Source organism: Chlamydotis macqueenii, chromosome 28 (assembly GCF_036417535.1).
Source record: "Chlamydotis macqueenii isolate bChlMac1 chromosome 28, bChlMac1.mat, whole genome shotgun sequence".
Lineage (NCBI taxonomy): Eukaryota > Metazoa > Chordata > Aves > Otidiformes > Otididae > Chlamydotis > Chlamydotis macqueenii.
In genome coordinates this window covers 1,465,678-1,485,952 of record NC_141583.1, presented here as the reverse complement: position 1 = coordinate 1,485,952, position 20,275 = coordinate 1,465,678, and the positions used below count along the sequence as shown (strand labels likewise).

General features: G+C 65.2%; 1 protein-coding gene across 1 annotated transcript; it reads left to right on the top strand.

The window, feature by feature from the left end:
• Positions 1-858: 858 nt before the first annotated feature.
• On the top strand, positions 859-15,412 carry LOC147597246 (platelet endothelial aggregation receptor 1-like). Its single transcript, XM_086768134.1, has 22 exons — positions 859-965; positions 2,470-2,562; positions 2,650-2,754; positions 3,341-3,441; positions 3,526-3,618; positions 4,415-4,661; positions 4,742-4,856; positions 4,942-5,078; positions 5,452-5,664; positions 6,331-6,505; positions 7,696-7,816; positions 7,914-8,077; positions 9,349-9,451; positions 9,540-9,686; positions 9,806-9,934; positions 10,791-10,919; positions 11,004-11,219; positions 11,292-11,401; positions 12,122-12,233; positions 12,351-12,416; positions 12,740-12,946; positions 15,247-15,412. Exons 2-22 carry the CDS (start codon positions 2,471-2,473, stop codon positions 15,381-15,383), a joined length of 2,919 nt encoding a protein of 972 aa, XP_086624260.1. The 5' UTR covers positions 859-965; position 2,470; the 3' UTR covers positions 15,384-15,412.
• Positions 15,413-20,275: the final 4,863 nt, after the last annotated feature.

Sequence of the window (20,275 nt, the reverse complement as noted above, 5' to 3'; positions counted from 1 at the left end):
ATGGTATTGGCCCGGGGTTGCAGGGATCCTGGGAAGATGTGTGTCTGGGATGCCCGGATGCGGGGACGATGCATTCCTGGGGATGCGGGGTCCCTGAGATAACATGTGCCCGCGATCCTGGGATGGCGTGTAATCAGGATGCAGGGACAATGTGTGAGTGGGATGCTGGGTCCCTCAGATGACGTGTGTGCCCAGGATGCTGGGATGCGGGGCTGATGTCTGTGTGGAATGCGGGATCCTGGGGTAACGTGTGCCCAGGATGCTGGGATGCGGGGCTGATGTCTGTGTGGAATGCGGGATCCTGGGATGACGTGTGCCTGGGATGCCAGGATGACGTGTTCCTGGGATGCCGGGCACCCGATCCAGGCTCTGCTCCACGACGCCGTTAAGCTGAAGGAAACCCCCGTCCCTGCTGCCCCCTCACGCCCCCCCCCCGCCTCGGCCGGGGGTCCCATCCACTTATCCCGGCTCAAGGCCTGCACCCATGGGTGCCAGCACTGGGGGGGGGAGAAGCCAGGGGTGGGCACCCAGGTCCCCGGGGTCTCCGTCTGCTCCCACGCAGAGTCCCACTGGCACGGGACGTGGGGTGGGTTGGCCCGGCCCCGCTGCCGAGGGGGTCACGAGGGGACCCCTGGGGACAGGGGCACCTTTCAGCACCGGGACGCGACGGGACGCCCCCACGGCCCCCTCCCCACCCAGCGCCGTGTGCGAGCCGCCCCGGCGCTGCTGCTGTCCGGAACCCGCTGGTTTCTGGCCAGAAAAGTTAAAAAAAAAAAAAAATACAACCCAACCCCTAAGGTTTTTTATTTTTTTCCCTTTTCCGTAGTCATCTTGTGTCCAAACTTCCTGAGCGCGGCTCCGGCCCTCCCTCCGCTTCCGACGGCCGCGCTGCGCCGTCCCGGCCGGCCGAGCCCCCCCGTGGGGCCATCGCACCCCGACCTGGCGTCGCCGCGGCCCCCGGCCAGGTCAGTGCCCCCGGGACACCCCGGGGTCCGCAGAGGGGGTTGGGGGGGGGTACACCGTGTCCAGGCAGGGTGATGCCGTGGCGGGGGGCTTAGGGACGTTGCGGGGTTGAGGGGACGGTGGTGGGGGGACGGCGGCGAGGGTACGGGACTGGGCTGCGACACCCCGCAGCGACCCCCTAACCTGGAGCCTGACCCCCTCCTCGCCCCCCGCAGCCCTCACCCAGCCCCCGTCCCTGCGGGTTCGCAGCCCACCCCCACGCAAAACGCGTCGGCCGTGGGGCTGCGGCGGAGGAAACGCTGGGGCAGAGATAACGGCTCTGGGGCGGGCGGGGGGGGGTCTCAGCAGCGTGTCCCCCCCGATGCCCTGCCCTCACCCTGCTCCCACTCCCCGTGGGTGGCGCTCCCCATGGCTCGCGGAGCACCCGTGGGGTGGGGTGCACTGGCTTTTGGGGGGTCCCTGGCCATTCTGGCAAACTTGAGGGGCGGGGGGGGTCTCCCCGCAATGTGGAGGGGGCGGGGCCCGGTGACTCCTCACGTTTTCCGCCCGCATCTCCCAGCGGGTCCTGCCGGTCGCAGCAGCGCCGGGACCACCCCCCGCCCGACTCCGACCCCCCCACCACGCATCAGCGGGGCCATGGGGGGGGGGCTTTGCGTCCCCCCCACCCCTCCGGGAGGCTCCAGGGGAGGGGATTTGGCCTGCGGATGAGAAATTAATTCCTCGCCGCCGGGAGCCGAAGGGAAACGGGAGGGAAACTTTCCCACTAAACGGTTTTTCCACCCCGAACCGGCCGCTCCGGGACAAGGAGGGGGGTCGTTCCCTCCCTCCACCCCCTCGTTTGGCCCCAAATAGCAGCACGGGCCCCACGAGGGGGGAGAACGGACTCGGGGCGTCCCACGGCTGGAGGGGCACGGAAGAGGCCGTAAATCCAGCTGTGCCGACCAGGAAACCTCTGTTTCCTCCCCGGGCACGCGGGCACATGGCCGTAACACGCGTGTCCCGGTAAACACGGAGCAGGGGGCTCGGGGGGGGTCCGGCTGGCGACGATCCCGGAGCCGCCTCGGCGAAGCTGGACCCTCGCTGTTGAGTTGAGAGAGAAGCGGGCGGATCCAGGAGGAAAAAACTGGGAATAAACACGAAAGAGGCTGAAACGGGGCCACGCGGCGCTGTGCCAGGGCCGGCAGCCGTCGTGCCGAATTTGGCACCCCGGGGTACCTGCGATCCCGCGGCGGGACGGGGCGCGGCGGCAGGGGTGGCAGCGATGCCAGGATGAGGCCTCGGGATGTTGGGGTGAGGCTGCGTGGGGCCAGCCGAGCGGCCGTGCCTCAGTTTCCCCTTGGCACGAAGCGGCGCTGGGGGATCGGCGAGGGGCCGGGGCTGGGCCGGAGGAATGCGGGGTGGGAGGCCGTGTCCTGTGCCGCAGCGGGAGCCGGGGGCGGTGGGTGGGGAGCGGGAATGCGGCGAGGCCGAGGGCGAAGCCGTCGTCTTTCCCGCTTCCCCGTGCAGGATGGTGCTGCGGGCCGCGGCGCTGGCGGTGCATGCCTGCCTCCTGGCCGCCCTCCGCCCCTCCGACCCCAACGTCTGCAGCTACTGGGAGAGGTAGGACTGGGGGCACTGGGGGGGATCGGGGGGATGGCAGTGGGGACCCCCAGACCCGCCGTCACCCCGCGTCCACTCCTTCGGCAGCTTCACGGCGGCGGTGAAGGAGTCCTACACCAAACCCCACGTCGTGGCCTCCGCCGAGCCCTGTCCCGCACCGCCGGCGTCCCCCCTGCCCTGCCTGCAGCAGAGGTGGGAGCAGCCCCTCGTGTCCCTGTGATGTGGGGGGGCTGTCCCATTGTGGGGGGACATGGCCATGGGGGGCTGGAGTGGGGCTGACCCACTGGGGGGGGTCTCCATGGTGTGGAGGCTGGCCCACCGTGGGTGTCCCCATGGCTGTGGGGGTCTGTCCCGCCTTGGGGTGTCCCCATGATGTGGGGTCTGTCCCACTGCAGTGTCCCCGTGGCCATGGGGGTCTGTCCCATTTTGGATGTCCCCATTGCGTGGGGGTCTGTCCCACTGGGGGTGTCCCCATGGCGTGGGGGTCTGTCCCACTGGGGGTGACCCCATGGCATGGGGGTCTGCCCCACTGCGGGTGTCCTCACGGCGTGGGGGTCTGTCCCACTGCGGGTGTCCCCATGATGTGGGGTCTGTCCCACTGCGGGTGTCCCCACAGCGTGGGGGTCTGTCCCACTGGGTGTGTCCCCATGGCGTGGGGGTCTGTCCCACCTTGGGGTGTCCCCATGGCATGGGGGTCTGTCCCACTGCGGGTGTCCCTGTGGCCGTGGGGTGCTGCCGTGGGGCTGTCCCCGTGCTGACGGCGTGGCGTGGGGCGCAGGATCGTGTACCGCACCGAGTACCGCCAAGCTGTGCGCACCGACTACCGGAGGCGCTACCACTGCTGCCTGGGCTACTACGAGAGCCGGGACGCCTGCGTCCGTGAGTGGGGCGCGTGGGGCGAGCCTGGGGGTCCCAGGGTGGGGGGCCGCGTCCCGGCTCAGCCCCCCGGCCGTGTCCCCGCAGCGCGCTGCACCCAGGAGTGCGTCCACGGCCGGTGCGTGGCCCCCGAGGTGTGCCAGTGCGAGCCGGGCTGGCGGGGCAGCGACTGCTCCAGCAGTGAGGGACAGGATGGGATTGGGATGGGATTGGGATGGGGATGGGATGGGATGGGATGGGATGGGATGGGATGGGGATGGGATGGAGATGGGATGGGATGGGATGGGGATGGGGATGGGATGGAGATGGGATGGGATGGGGATGGGATTGGGATGGGGATGGGATGGGATGGGGATGGGATGGGATGAGATGGGATTGGGATAGGATTGGGATGGGGATGGGATGGGATAGGGATGGGGATGGGATGGGATGGAGACGGGATGGAGATGGGATGGAGATGGGATGGGATGGAGATGGGATGGGATGGGGATGGGATGGAGATGGGATGGAGATGGGATGGGATGGGGATGGGATGGGATGGGATGGGATGGGATGGGATGGGATGGAGATGGGATGGGATAGGGATGGGATGGGATGGGATGGGATAGGATGGAGATGGGATGGGATGGGATGGAGATGGGATGGGGATGGGATGGAGATGGGATGGGATAGGGATGGGATGGGATGGGATGGGATAGGATGGAGATGGGATGGGATGGGATGGAGATGGGATGGGATGGGATGGGATGGGATGGGATGGGACGGAGATGGGATGGGATGGGGATGGAGATGGGATGGGATGGGGATGGAGATGGGATGGAGATGGACGGATGGACAGATGGGGACAGGGATGGGGACAGGGATGAGGTGGGATAGGGACAGGGATGGGGACAGGACGGGGATGGGACCAGGACAGCTGGATGGAGGGACGGACGGGGACTGGGACAGGCAGGTACCGGTGGTCTCCCCCACGCAGGCTGTGACGAGCAGTCGTGGGGTCCGGACTGCCAGCACCGCTGCGACTGCCACCACGGGGCCCCCTGCGACCCCCTGAGCGGGGCCTGCTCCTGTCCCCCCGGCTTCGCCGACCCCCTGTGCCGCCAGCTGTGCCCCCCCGGCACCTACGGCCAGGCCTGCCGCCTGCCCTGCGCCTGCCGCCACCACGCGCCCTGCGACCCCTCCACCGGCGCCTGCCGCTGCCCCCCGGGGCTGGCCGGGCCCCTGTGAGTAAGGGGCTCCTCCCCTGCCACCCCAACCCCCGGACATGGGGGTCCCGCTCACCCCCCGCCCCGCCATCCCGCAGCTGTGAGGTGCCCTGCCCTGAGGGGACGCCCTGCGAGACCCCCTGCCCCTGCCAGAACGGGGGCATCTGCCACCCCTCCGACAGCGACGCCTGCGTCTGCCCCCACGGATGGATGGTAGGTGGGCTGCGACCCCCCCACCCCAGAACCACAGGCGTGCCTCAGTTTCCCCCCCCCACCGACCCCTCTCGCTCCTTCGCAGGGGGAGGTCTGCTCCGTGCCGTGCCCCCCCGGGCGCTTCGGCCCCGGCTGCCAGGGCGAGTGTCAGTGCCACAACGGGGGACACTGCGACCCCCGGGGGGGACAGTGCCGGTGTGCCCCCGGCTTCACCGGAGAGCAGTGAGGGGGGGGCCGTGCACGGGGGGGGGAGACGGGGAGAAAGGGGCTGGGGGGACAGGGAGATGGGGGGACATGGGGTGGGGGGCGCAGGGGGATAGGGGGCAAGGGATGGAGGGACAGAGATGGGGGGACATGGGGGGGGAAACGGGAGTGGGGGTACCTGGAGGTGGGAGGGGTGGGGGGCCGGGGGCCGGGGCACTTTGGGCTGTGGGCAGACGGGGATGGGGCCACCGAGCCCCCGCTGCTGCAGTGCCAGGTCTCAGTGCACCCAGCCTGGCACGCGCTGAGCTGGGCGGCCTCAGCTCGGGGCGGGCTCCGGCGGCCGCCCCAGCTCCCCGCGGGGCCGTGTCCCCCCCCTCGCCCCCCTCCACAGGTGCCGGGAGCGGTGCCCGGCGGGCCGGTACGGGCAGGATTGCCGGGAGAGCTGCGACTGTGCCAACGGGGGCCAGTGCTTCCACGTGGACGGGGGCTGCATGTGCCCCCCCGGCTTCCAGGGCAGCCGCTGCCAGGACCCCCGCTGCCTGCCCGGCCTCTACGGCCTCGCCTGCCAGAGCCGCTGCCTCTGCCACCCCCAGCACAGCCAGAGGTGGGGCCGGCCCCCCCCGCCGCCCGGCGTGCCCCCCCGCACCCCCATCCGCCCCAGCACTCTCACATCAGCCCCCCCCCCCAGCACGCCCATCCCCTCCCAGCACCCTGGCATCCCCCCCAGCACCCTCACACCCCCCCCTCCCAGCACGCTCATCCCCTCCCCAGCACCCTCACAGCCCCCCAGCACCCTCACATCCCCCCAGCACCCTCACAGCCCCCCCAGCACCCTCACATCTTCCCATCACCCCCTCATCTCCCCCCCAGCACCCTCACAGCCCCCCGCCAGCACCCTCACAGCCCCCCCAGCACCCTCACAGCCCCCCAGCACCCTCACAGCCCCCGCAGCACCCTCACATCTTCCCATCACCCCCTCATCTCCCCCCCAGCACCCTCACAGCCCCCCGCCAGCACCCTCACAGCCCCCCCCCAGCACCCTCACAGCCCCCCCCCAGCACCCTCACAGCCCCCCCAACACCTTCACATCCCCCCATCTTCCCCATTTCCGCCCCCCCCCAAGCTGGGGTCCTGGCTGGAAGGACTCACCCCCCCCTCAACCCAGGGGCCGGTCCTTTGTGCCCCCCCCCTCCATTTGCAAAGCCCCTTCCCAGCACACTCAGTCCCTTGCACTGGGAGCACTGGGGTGCTGAGTGGGTGCCCCCCCCAGCTGCCACCCGTTGCTGGGGGACTGCGTCTGTCACCCGGGCTGGGGGGGGCTCTTCTGCAACGAGAGCTGCTCCCCCGGCTCCTTCGGGGCCGGCTGCCTGCAGACCTGCCTCTGCCTGCACGGGGGGGCCTGCGACGGGACCACCGGCCGCTGCCGCTGCCCCCCCGGCTACACGGTGCGGGGGGGGCCGGGGAGTGGGGGGGGCTGGGTGGTCCTGGGGGGGTCTAGGTGGTCCTAGGGGGGAGTGGGAGGTCTGGGTGATCCTGGGGGGAGCACAGGGGGTCTGGGTGGTCCTGGGGGGAGAATAGGGGGGTCTAGGTGGTCCTGGGGGGGTCTAGGTGGTCCTAGGGGGGAGTGGGGGTCTGGGTGATCCTGGGGGCAGCATAGGGGGGTCTGGGTGGTCCTGGGGGCGTCTAGGTGGTCCTAGGGGGGAGTGGGGGTCTGGGTGATCCTGGGGGGAGCACAGGGGGGTCTGGGTGGTCCTGGGGGGAGAATAGGGGGGTCTAGGTGGTCCTGGGGGGGTCTAGGTGGTCCTAGGGGGGAGTGGGGGTCTGGGTGATCCTGGGGGCAGCATAGGGGGGTCTGGGTGGTCCTGGGGGCGTCTAGGTGGTCCTAGGGGGGAGTGGGGGTCTGGGTGATCCTGGGGGGAGCACAGGAGGGTCTGGGTGGTCCTGGGGGGAGAATAGGGGGGTCTAGGTGGTCCTGGAGGGGTCTAGGTGGTCCTAGGGGGGAGTGGGGGGTCTGGGTGATCCTGGGGGGAGCACAGGGGGGTCTGGGTGGTCCTGGGGGCGTCTAGGTGGTCCTAGGGGGGAGTGGGGGTCTGGGTGATCCTGGGGGGGGAGGGGACTGGGGGCTCTAGGGGGTCTGGGCTGTCCTAGGGGGGAGTAGGGGGATTCTGGGTGTCCCTAAGGGGAGAGTGGAGGTCTGGGTGGTCCTAGGAGGGGAGCGTGGGGGGATCTAGGTGGTCCGGGCAGGGGGCGGGGGTGTCTGAGGGGTTCTGGGGGGAGCATGGGAGGTTCTGGGTGGTCCTGGGGGAGAGTGGGATTCTGGGTGGTCTTGGGGAGGAGTTGGGGGGTCTGGGGAGTTCTGGGGTCATCACCGGGGGGGCGGGTCTGGGTGGTTCTAGGAAAAGACTGGGGGTCTCGGCATCCTTTGGAGGGAGGGGGGGCATGTAGGCATCGCTGGGGGGGGCCTGGGGGATCCAGGCAACCTTGGGGACAGCGTGAGGGTCCCATGGGTGGGGCGGGGGTTTTGGGGGTCACCCACTCTCCCTCCAGCACCAGGGGTTCCCAGACCCCCCCCGGGGCCCTTCCCCAGCGCTGGGTGGGGGTCCCGGCTGTCCTGAAGTCTTTGCCCCCCCCCCAGGATGAGCACTGCTCCTCCCTGTGTCCCCCCGACACTTTCGGCACCAACTGCTCGGGGCGCTGCTCCTGCCAGCACGCGCTCGCCTGCTCCCCCCTGGACGGCTCCTGCCTCTGCAAGGAAGGTGGGTGCACCCCGGGGTGGGGGGGCTGAGGGCGGGGGGGTGGTCCCCGTCCCCGTCCCCCCCCCCCGCCCACCTCCCCCCGCCCCTCTGCCCGCAGGCTGGCACGGCCGCGACTGCTCGCTGCCCTGTCCCGCCGGCTCCTGGGGTCCCGGCTGCAACCGGAGCTGCGACTGCGCCCGCGAAGCCCCCTGCGACCCCCAGAGCGGGGTCTGCCGCTGCCCCCCCGGCTGGCAGGGCCCCCGCTGCCTCCGGCCCTGCCCGGTGAGTCCCGGGGGTGCCGGGGTTCGGTGTCCCCAGGGTTCAGCATCCCCAGGGTTCGGTGTCCCCAGGGTTCAGTGTCCCCGGGGTTCGCTGTCCCCAGAGTTTGGTGTCCCCAGGGTTCGGTGTCCCCAGGGTTCGGTGTCCCCAGGGTTCGGTGTCGCTGGGGTTTGGTGTCCCTGGGGTTCGGTGTCCCCAGGGTTGGGTGTCCCCAGGGTTTGGCATCCCTGGGGTTCAGCATCCCCAGGGTTGGGTATCCCCAGGATTTGGTGTCTCCAGGGTTCAGCATCCCTGGGGTTCAGTGTCCCCGGAGTTCGCTGTCCCCAGAGTTTGGTGTCCCCGGGGTTCGCTGTCCCCGGGGTTCGGTGTCCCTGGGGTTCAGTGTCCCCGGAGTTCGCTGTCCCCAGAGTTTGGTGTCCCCGGGGTTCGCTGTCCCCAGAGTTTGGTGTCCCCAGGGTTCAGTGTCCCTGGGGTTGGGTGTCCCCGGGGTTCGGTGTCCCCAGGGTTCAGTGTCCCCGGGGTTCGCTGTCCCCAGAGTTTGGTGTCCCCGGGGTTTGGTGTCCCCGGGGTTCAGTGTCCCCGGGGTTCGCTGTCCCCAGAGTTTGGTGTCCCCAGGGTTTGGCATCCCTGGGGTTCAGCATCCCCAGGGTTGGGTATCCCCAGGATTTGGTGTCTCCAGGGTTCAGCATCCCTGGGGTTCAGTGTCCCCGGGGTTCGCTGTCCCCAGAGTTTGGTGTCCCCGGGGTTTGGTGTCCCCGGGGTTCGGTATCCCCAGGGTTCGTCATCCCTGGGGTTCAGCATCCCCAAGTTTCGGTGTCCCCAGGGTTCAGTGTCCCCGGGGTTCGCTGTCCCCAGAGTTTGGTGTCCCCAGGGTTCGGTGTCCCCGGGGTTCAGTGTCCCCGGGGTTCGCTGTCCCCAGAGTTTGGTGTCCCCGGGGTTTGGTGTCCCCGGGGTTCGGTATCCCCAGGGTTCGGCATCCCTGGGGTTCAGCATCCCCAAGGTTCGGTGTCCCCAGGGTTCAGTGTCCCCGGGGTTTGGTGTCCCCAGGGTTGGGTGTCCCCAGGGTTTGGCATCCCTGGGGTTCAGCATCCCCAGAGTTTGGTGACCCCCAGGGTTCAGTGTCCCCGGGGTTTGGTGTCCCCAGGGTTGGGTGTCCCCAGGGTTTGGCATCCCTGGGGTTCAGCATCCCCAGAGTTTGGTGACCCCCAGGGTCCGGTGTCCCCGGGGTTCGGTGACCCCGCCACGGACCCCCTGACCCCCCCCCCGCACCCCAGAATGGGACATTCGGGCTGGGTTGCGGGCAGCCCTGCGACTGCGCCCACGCCGACGGCTGCGACCCGGTGACGGGAGAGTGCCGCTGCCTGCCCGGCTGGACGGGTAAGAGGGGGGACCCCCGGTGACAGGGGTGACCCCGCTGCACCCCCTGCTCCGGCCTTCACCCCCCCCCCCCCCCCGCTCCCGGCAGGCCCGCGGTGCAAGCAGGGCTGCCCCCAGGGCTTTTGGGGCCGGGGCTGCCGCTCGCCCTGCTCCTGCCGCAACGGGGCCACCTGCTCACCCCTCGACGGGTCCTGCACCTGCGCCCCCGGCTTCCGCGGGCCCACCTGCCAGCGCCGTGAGTCCCCTGTGTGTGTGTGTGTCTACCCCCCCCCCGCCCCCAAAATAACCGGCTGCTGCCAGCCCAGTGTGTCCCGGACCTCCGGGCTGAGGCCGGGCGCACTCATCTCACCCCAGCCTGCCCGGCCGGCCGCTACGGCAAGCGCTGCTCGCTGCTGTGCTCCTGCGCCAACGGCTCCTCCTGCCACCCCGCCGACGGCTCCTGCCGCTGCCCCCCGGGCTGGCGGGGCCCCCGCTGCGCCCAGCGTGAGTGGGGGGACGCGGGTGGGGTGGGGGGGGGGATTGGGGAGCGGGCCTGACCCCAGCCCCTCACCCACCCCAAAACCAGCCTGCGGCCCAGACTCCTGGGGGGACGCCTGCGCCCAGCCCTGCCGGTGCCGTAACGGGGGGACGTGTGACCCCGCCGAGGGGAGCTGCCGCTGCCCCGCCGGCTGGACTGGGACGCTCTGCGGGGAAGGTAGGGACGCACTGGGAGGGGGGGACACACACTGGGAGGGGGGGACACCCCCGCACCCCAAGCCGGCCCTGCCTGAGGGGAGGTGAGGGAGCTGCCCTGCACCCCCCGGGGCACCCCCCGCTCCGTCCTGAGCGGTAGGGAGCTGTGGGGGACCAGTACGGAGCAATATGTTCCCAGTATGGAGCTATACAGTCCCAGTAGAGAGCGATATGGTCCCAGTAGAGAGCGATATGGTCCCAGTATGGAGCAATATGGTCCCAGTACGGAGCTATACAGTCCCAGTATGGAGCGATATGGTCCCAGTACGGAGCAATGTGGTCCGAGTACAGAGCGATATGGTCCCAGTATGGAGCTATACAGTCCCAGTATGGAGCAATATGGTCCCAGTACAGAGCGATATGGTCCCAGTATGGAGCTATACAGTCCCAGTATGGAGCAATATGGTCCCAGTACAGAGCGATATGGTCCCAGTATGGAGCTGTACAGTCCCAGTACAGAGCTATACGGTCCCAGTACGGAGCAATATGGTCCCAGTACAGAATGATATGGTCCCAGTATGGAGCAATATGGTCCCAGTACAGAGCTATATGTTCCCAGTATGGAGCGATATGGTCCCAGCATGCTGCCCCAGCACTGTCCCCACAGCCTGCCCCCCCGGGACCTTCGGGCTCCAGTGCTCCCAGCTCTGCCGCTGCCCCCACAACGCCTCCTGCCACCCCACCAGCGGGACCTGCGCCTGCGCCCCGGGCAGGATGGGGCCCCGCTGCCAGGACGGTGAGTGGGTGCTGGCCTGGGGGGGGGAGTGATGGGCCCCCCGCCCCACCCTAAGGACCCCGTGTCCCCCTCTCCGCCCCACAGGGACCCCCGAGCAGCCCTACACCGTGGTGCCGGCCCCCCCGGCCGCCTACAGCCCGCTGGGCTTGGTGCTCAGCCTGGTGGCCCTGGTGGCCCTGCTGGTGGCCGTGGTGGCCGTGGCCCTGTGCCACCGGCGCCGGTGGAAGGGACCGGAGAGCGGGCACCTGGCCGTGGCCTACACGGCGGGACGGCCGGACGCCTCCGACTACATGGTGCCAGGTGAGGCGGGCGACGGGGACGCAGCCCCCCCCCCCAGCGCCCGCGGCGCCCGCCTGACGCCCGTGCCCCCAGACGTGCCACCGGGCCACCACGCGCACTACTACTCCAACCCCAGTTACCATACGCTGTCGCAGTGCACGCCGCCGGCGCCCGGCGCCCAGGACAGGGCCAGCACCCTCAAGGTAGGGCACGGCGCGGCGTGGCCTCGTGTGGCACGTGCACCGTGATGGTGCACGGCTCACTATTGTGCTGCATGGCTCACTATGGTGTTGCATGGTTCACTATGGTGTTGCACGGTGCACCATGATGGTGCATGGCTCACTATGGTGTTGCACGGTGCACCGTGGTGTGGAGTGGTGCAGCATGGTGTTGCACAGCTCGCTGTGGTGTCCCACGGTGTTGTACGGTGCAGCACAGTGTTGCACAGTGCACCATGACAGTGCACCGTGGTTTTGAACAGTGCACTGTGGTGCTGTACGGTGCATCGTGGTGTTGCATGGTGTACCAGGGTACAGCGTGGTGCACTATGGTGTTGCATGTTTCACTGTAGTATTGCATGGTGCAGCATGGTGTTGCATGGTGCACTATGGTGCTGTATGGTGTACCATGGTGCAGTATTGCGTTGCACGGTGCTGCACGGTGCTGCACGGTTCACTATGGTGTTGCACCGTACACTAAAGTGTTGCACGGTATAGCATGGTGCAGCATGCTGTTGCACAGTGCACTGTGGTGTTGCACGGTTCACTTCAGTGTTGCACGGTGCACGGTGGTGCTGCACGGTGCTGCACGGTTCACTACGGTGTTGCACGGTGCTGCACGGTGCACAGCAGTGCTGCACGGTGCGCCATGGCGTGGCACGGTGCACGACGATGGTGCACGCTGTACCCCTGTTTGCACTGCAGGTGCCCGGCCCCCAGCCCTTCCCCGGTGCAGAGAGACCCCTCGGGCCCGAGGGCAACGCTACGCTGCCCCCCGACTGGAGGCACCGGGGGGCACCGGCCCTGCGCCCCCGCGGTGAGGGGACAGGGGGCTGGGGCGGGGGGAAGGGACGTGGGTGCCCTCCCTGCTGGGATCCAGCGGGATGGGGGGTTGGGAGGAGCTGGGGGACACCCCAAAACTGCCCCCTTGCAGGGGGGCAGCTGGACTGGAGCTACAGCTACGGCTGCACCCCCGGCCTGGGGAGGAACGAGGGCAAAGGTACTGGGTGGGACGGGGAGGATGGGAATGGGGTGGGAATGGGGTGGGATGGGATGGAGATTGGATGGGGATGGAGTGGGAATGGGGTGGGAATGGGAATGGGGTGGCATGGGGTGGGGATGGGATTGGGATGGGATGGGATGGGATGGGGTGGGATGGGATGGGGATGGGATGGGATGGGGGTGGGATGGGGATGGGGTGGGATGGGGATGGGATGGGGAAGGGACAGGGCCGGGACTTGCCAGGACCCAGCCGAACACGGTTGCTCCCTCTGCCCCACGCTCGCTGCCCTGGGCACCCCCCCCAACCCCTTTTCTCCCCAGAATCCCCCCCCGAGGGGCTGGGGGCCAGCACCAGCTCCCTGGCCAGCGAGAGCCCCTACGCCACCATCAAGGAGCCCCCCCTCGCTGTGGAGGCCCCCCCCGCCGCCACCAAGACCCCCGAGGGCGGTTACATGGAGATGAAATCCCCGGTCCGGCGGGAGACGTCCTACGCCGAGATCGGGGGGCCCGAGGAGCTCCCCCAGGAGGGTACGGCAGGGGGGTGGGACATGGACCCGGGGCTGGGGGGTGGGACACGGACCCTGGACTGGGGGCTGCATGGGGGGGCGGGGGACATGGACCCAGTGAGAGGGGTATGGGGGGGATGAGGGCTGCATGGCCCTGGGGGGGACACGGCCCTGGTGACAGGGATTTGCGGGGGGGGGCCGGACCTGGGGATGGGGGCTGCACTGGGAGGGGGGGCATGGATCCAGGGATAGGGGTATGGGGGGGACACGGCCCTGGTGACAGGGTTGGGGGGGGGGGGCATGGATCCAGGGATAGGGGTATGGGGGGGACACGGCCCTGGTGACAGGGTTGGGGGGGGGGGCATGGATCCAGGGATAGGGGTATGGGGGGGACACGGCCCTGGTGACAGGGTTGGGGGGGGGACATGGATCCAGGGATAGGGGTATGGGGGGGACACGGCCCTGGTGACAGGGTTGGGGGGGGGACATGGATCTAGGGATAGGGGTATGGGGGGGACACGGCCCTGGTGACAGGGTTGGGGGGGGGGGCATGGATCCAGGGATAGGGGTATGGGGGGGACACGGCCCTGGTGACAGGGTTGGGGGGGACACATGGATCTAGGGATAGGGGTATGGGGGGGACACGGCCCTGGTGACAGGGTTGGGGGGGACACATGGATCTAGGGATAGGGGTATGGGGGGGACACGGCCCTGGTGACAGGGTTGGGGGGGGGCATGGATCCAGGGATAGGGGTATGGGGGGGACACGGCCCTGGTGACAGGGTTGGGGGGGGGACATGGATCCAGGGATAGGGGTATGGGGGGGACACGGCCCTGGTGACAGGGTTGGGGGGGGGGGGACATGGATCCAGGGATAGGGGTATGGGGGGGACACGGCCCTGGTGACAGGGTTGGGGGGGGGACATGGATCTAGGGATAGGGGTATGGGGGGGACACGGCCCTGGTGACAGGGTTGGGGGGGGGACATGGATCTAGGGATAGGGGTATGGGGGGGACACGGCCCTGGTGACAGGGTTGGGGGGGGGGGCATGGATCTAGGGATAGGGGTATGGGGGGGACACGGCCCTGGTGACAGGGTTGGGGGGGGGGACATGGATCTAGGGATAGGGGTATGGGGGGGACACGGCCCTGGTGACAGGGTTGGGGGGGGGGACATGGATCTAGGGATAGGGGTATGGGGGGGACACGGCCCTGGTGACAGGGTTGGGGGGGGGGGCATGGATCCAGGGATAGGGGTATGGGGGGGACACGGCCCTGGTGACAGGGTTGGGGGGGGGGCATGGATCTAGGGATAGGGGTATGGGGGGGACACGGCCCTGGTGACAGGGTTGGGGGGGGGGCATGGATCTAGGGATAGGGGTATGGGGGGGACACGGCCCTGGTGACAGGGTTGGGGGGGGGGCATGGATCTAGGGATAGGGGTATGGGGGGGACACGGCCCTGGTGACAGGGTTGGGGGGGACACATGGATCTAGGGATAGGGGTATGGGGGGGACACGGCCCTGGTGACAGGGTTGGGGGGGGGACATGGATCTAGGGATAGGGGTATGGGGGGGACACGGCCCTGGTGACAGGGTTGGGGGGGGGACATGGATCTAGGGATAGGGGTATGGGGGGGACACGGCCCTGGTGACAGGGTTGGGGGGGACACATGGATCTAGGGATAGGGGTATGGGGGGGACACGGCCCTGGTGACAGGGTTGGGGGGGGGACATGGATCTAGGGATAGGGGTATGGGGGGGACACGGCCCTGGTGACAGGGTTGGGGGGGGGACATGGATCCAGGGATAGGGGTATGGGGGGGACACGGCCCTGGTGACAGGGTTGGGGGGGGGACATGGATCCAGGGATAGGGGTATGGGGGGGACACGGCCCTGGTGACAGGGTTGGGGGGGACACATGGATCTAGGGATAGGGGTATGGGGGGGACACGGCCCTGGTGACAGGGTTGGGGGGGACACATGGATCTAGGGATAGGGGTATGGGGGGGACACGGCCCTGGTGACAGGGTTGGGGGGGACACATGGATCTAGGGATAGGGGTATGGGGGGGACACGGCCCTGGTGACAGGGTTGGGGGGGCAGACATGGCCCTGGGTGGAGGCTGCATGAGGGGGTCGCGCGGCCCTGGTGACGGGGTGGGGGTTGGGGGGGGGACACAGATCCAGGGATGGGGGCTGCATGGGGGGGTGACACAGATCTGGGGATGGGGAGTTGGGGGGGGGCGGGGACGACACGGCCCAGAACTGAGGCTGCAGGGGGGGCACACACGGCCCCCTGCAGCCCCCTCTGGTCCCCGCAGAGAGCAGCCCCCTGGAGTCCGAAGGCGCCCCCCCCGCGCCCCTCGGCCACTACGACTCCCCCAAGAACAGCCACATCCCCGCCCACTACGACCTGCCGCCCCCCCGCCGCCCCCCGCCCTCCCCGCCGCTGCGCTGAGGGACCCTCGGGGGGCGCGGGGGGGGTCGGAGGGGCCGGGGTGTCCCCGCCCCCCGAGCGCGGGGTAGGCGGGGGCGGTGAATAAAGGAGTAAAGGGCCTGGTGCGTGCGGGTGGGTGGGCGCCGGCTGTGGGGCGAGGCGCGGACCGGTGCGGGGCCAGTAAGGGCCCAGTTACGGCCCAGTAAGGACCCAGTACTCCCAGCGCCGCTGCCCAGTTCCCGGCCTCTGCAGCCAGGGGAAGGCGTGGGGCTGTCGCCGCCCCTTTCTGCACTGGCAGCGCCCACTGAAAAAAACCCCGAAAAAATCACGAACGTCGAACGATTGCTCCCACACCGAAAGTGCCAGCCAGCCAAGCTCTTGCTGCTCCTCAGCGGCCGTTGGCAGCGCATGTACAGCACCACAGACATCGGGGCTCCGGGCTTTCCCTGACCAACAGGGCTTCGGCGTCTACCATCAACTGCACGGAAGTGCCCACTGAAAAAAACCCCGAAAGATCAGTCCCCTCTTTTCTAGAGAATTAGTAAATTCCTTTACTGTACCTAATTCTGGCACAATGTTTATTTATTTAGCACTTTCTCAAAGTATTGATTAGACTCAAGCCTCTGTCGTAGTTGGGTTTTCTTCCAGTTACTATAGGAATTTCCCGTCCTTTGGAAACACCAGAAGCCGCACCGAACTGTTATAAAAAGGATTATGGCCAAAACTACAATTACAATTGTTACAATAAATAGTTGTTTCAGCCGTGTTAAATTTGGCAGCCAAGAGGTTAACTTTTCCCACAAGTCAGAAAATCCCCAGGAAATGTTGTCCCTGGTTATTTCATGAAAACTTTTAGTTTGTTCCCAGATTTTAGATAAGTCTTTCTCTATCCTTTTTTCTTGGTTTGCATACGTACAACAATGTTCGCCTGTAGCAGTACACAATCCTCCTTGCTGGGCAAACAACATACCAAACCCAGTCTATTCTGGAGGACCATTTTTTTTCAGGGAAGAAGTCTCCTCTTGGAGGGCTTGGATTGCATCCCCTGCCGCGGTACCGAGACTTTCCGTAGTAGCCGAAATATTTACCAAAGCCTTTTCTAACTCGCTCACTCCCAGCCGTGGAATAAACCACCGCACAAAACTATGAAAGCCAGTGGGCCTGTCTATTTATTAGGGGGTTGTTACCACGCCTCTGCCGAAAGAGTCTCCTGCGGGTGCGTAAGAATTTTGGTGTGTTAGGGCAGGTCAGGTTCCGCGTAACAGTGATGTTAGGTGTTACGATCCCTACAGCACATCGGCCAGCCCAGTCCAATGGTAAGACTTTATATCCTGGATGTCCACAAATCCAGTACCAACCACGTGGGGTGGGGAATCCCATCAGTTCGATTTTTTTTTTATTCATGTGGACCTGGTCTTTCGTCCACAAGTATTTAGCGCTTTTGGCCTTTGGGGTCTGGTCTCCTGCCCACTGAAGAGAGCTGGTACAATTGGGGTGCTGTCCTACAAATGTCTTCCCCTTACACCTTGGATCAGCGCTACTTTCCCCCGCAAGTGGTGCGGCAGTTGTTAAATCGCACCCTTGAATGCACGGTACACCTTGGGTTTCACCCCATAAATTTATCTGCCAATTAAGATCTTCCCATTTTATCTCTGCATACGCCTCGGGAGACATGCCTAGGAAAGCCTTGAGACCTTTTGGGAAGACCATAGCCGTTACAGGGTGTCCACTCCCCACGTTTTTCGGCAGATGCGAGCATAACCAACAGTCAGACCAACTCATGACTTTAGCGACTTTTTCATGGAGCTGCAGAAATGTGTTACTTTCCTGTGCCCCGACTTTATTTGTCAGGATAACGACTAGCGTCGTGATAATACAAGTTTTTGAGGCTGTACTTTTGTGACCCTCCATGTAGACTTGGGTGCTCTGTTTACCCTGGTGTGGTGTATCCAGGCGCTCTGCTCTCTGATCTTGATTGCTGTGAAGGAGGTGAGGAGTACCTGGTATGGTCCTTCCCACTGCGGTTCCAGGGTTTTTTCTGCAAGAGACTTTACATATACATAATCTCCAGGTTGTATATCATGCACAGGTTCATCTAGACCTCTTCCCCGGGTCCCAATTACATGTTTTCTAATTTTATTGAGCTGTTTGCTCAATCCACCGTGTAGGAAGTCATAATTTCGTCCGCAATTTGCATAGATATCCCCTTTTGTATCTCATAGGGTCGTCCATACAAAATGGACCTTCCCTCGTCCTTGGTCTTGTTCGTATACGCAAAAGGGCTAAAGGGAGAGACTGAGGCCATGTCAGGTTCACTTCTTGTCTCAATTTCACAAAATGTTGAAGCGCTGTTCGTCAGGGACAGCCCGGAGCCCCGATGTCTGTGGTGCTGTAGATGCGCTGCCAATGGCCGCTGAGGAGGAGCAAGAGCTTGAGTTGCTGGCACTTTTGGTGTGGGGTCAATAGTCTGACATTTGTGATTTTGATGTCTTTTTCTCACGGCATGGCTGGTTTTATCTGTTGGTAAGCGTCAGAGTCCTGGTCTTCTAGGAAATCCCCCAGTCCCAGTGTTTGTTGAGCTGGAGATGCGGGGTCAAGAACCGGTGTGGAGCAGGAAGAGTGCATCTTCATCCTTCACGGCGCGTCTACAGCACCACAGACGTTGGGGCTCCAGCCTCTCCCTGACAAACTGCGCTTCCATGTTTGCCAGCAAGTGCAATGGGCAGTCACTAATTACCCCACATCTGGGGGAGGCCACTAATTACCCCATAGGTGGGGTATATTACCCAAATTGGCCCAATTCCTTCCCAGGGGACATCATGCTCAGCATTTACAGGGAGGATGGGGATGAGGTGAGGTTGCTGCTCCTCCTCCTCAGGAGGAAGCTGGGCACCACAGTTCCCTGTGAGTATTTTAAACAACATGCTGAAGTATTTTTTGTTCTTAATTTGCCTTTTTCTGTTGCTCTCTTCATAGTGGTTGGTTTTCTTTTTGGTTTTTTTTTGTTTGTTTGTTTGTTTTCTTTTTTAATTGGAACCCCTGAGTTTTGCTTTCTTTTCTTTCCCAGTTCTCCTCCCTGCCTGTCCTGGTTCAGCCCCGGTCGGGACTGGACTACATGGTCTCTCTCTCTCCCTCTCACTCCCCTCACCCTCTGAGGGAACGTGGCCCCTCTGGGCCCGTTAATATCCCTCTGTGGGACCCCAGATAACCCATTTGAGCCCTTATATCCCTCTTTGGGACCCCCGTACAGCCACTCTGAGCCCTTTTGTCCCCTTTAGGGACCCTATAGACCCCCTGTGGGATACCATATACCCTCTGAGAGCCCATGTCTGTCCTTTAGGAATGCTTTATTTCCTCTTATGGAGCCAAAATCCAACCTGGGAGCTTTTATGCCCCCTTTGGGACCCCATGTACCCCCTCTGGGAGCCAAAATACCACCAGTGACCCCTTATATCCCCTTTCAGGACCCTATATACCCCCTACAGGTCCCCTTACACCCCTTGTGTGCCCATAGATGCTCATTTGGGACCCCAAATCCACCCTGTGAGCCCTTATAGCCCTGTTCAGGACCCCATATGTGCCCTGTGAGCCCTAATATGCCCTTTGGGACCCACATCTACTCCCTTTGGGATCCTATAGACCCCCTGAAGGACTCTAAAAAAGGCTTTGATCCCTTATATCCCTCTTTGGGACCCCCTCCTAGCCCCTCTGAGCCCTTACAGTTCCATTTGGTGACGTTTCGGTACATATGGGTGTATGTTTGGGAACACTTTGGTGTTCACTTTGGAATATTTTGCTGTTAGTTTGGGGACAGAGCTGGGCTGGGTTCCCAATTTGCCCCCCGGTGGGACAGTTCACCCAGTGAGCCCAGGGCTGTTCCTCCCCAGGTGACCCCCTGCTCCGTATTTAAGGGAGGAGGGGGCTGGAGGTTCCTGGGACGAAGCTGAGCTCCAGGGTTTGCGATGGGTACTGTAGCAGAACAAAGGTGATACATTTTTTTTCCCCTGTTCCTGGATTTTGTTGGCTGGTTTTCCATCTCTACGTGGTTTAATGCATTTGTGATTTTTATGGGTTTTTTATGAGGGGGGGTCGGGGTGAGGTGGTGGTAAACAAGGGACTTCAGGTGGTCCAGAAAAGCCCGGACCCCCATTGACTGTAAACCTGGAGATGCGGCATCAGCGGCCGGTGAGGAGCAGCAAGAGCTTGAGTTGGTGGCACTTTTGGTGCGGGAGCAATCGTCCGACATTCGTGATTTTTTTGGCTCCTCACCCACAGGAAAAAAAAAAAAAAAAAAAAAAACTAAAAATCACGAACGTCGGACGATTGCTCCCACACCGAAAGTGCCAGCCAGTCAAGCTCTTGCTGCTCCTCACCGGCCACTGGCAGCGCATCTACAGCACCACAGACATCGGGGCTCCGGGCTTTCCCTGACCAACCGGGCTTCGGCGTCTACCATCAACTGCGCAGGCGCAGCAGCGCCCCTGTGTGACGCGTTGCCATGGGGACGGGGCCCGGCCGAGCACCCAGGTTGCAGGCGGCCCTGGGACCCCCCACCTCCGCACCACCCCCAACCCTGGGAGCCCCCCCCCCCACTCACATGGGCCTCCTCAGCCCTGAGACTCCCCTCCCCAAAAATAAGACTCCCATAGGGCCCCCCCCCGACCCTAGAACCCTCCCTCACCCCAAGGAGACCCCCATAGGGACCCCCACATGGGGCCTCGAGACCCCCCCGCACCCCATAGGGTCCCCTAGCCCTGAGACCCCCCCCCTCACCTGCACACAGACCCCCCCCTCCCCCTTAGGGCCCCCTGCCACCGGGATGCCCCTTTCCCCTTGCAGGGACCCCTATAGGGACCCCCCCCAACCAAGAGACCCCCCCCACGTAGGGCCCCTTGTCCCTGGGACCCTCTTGT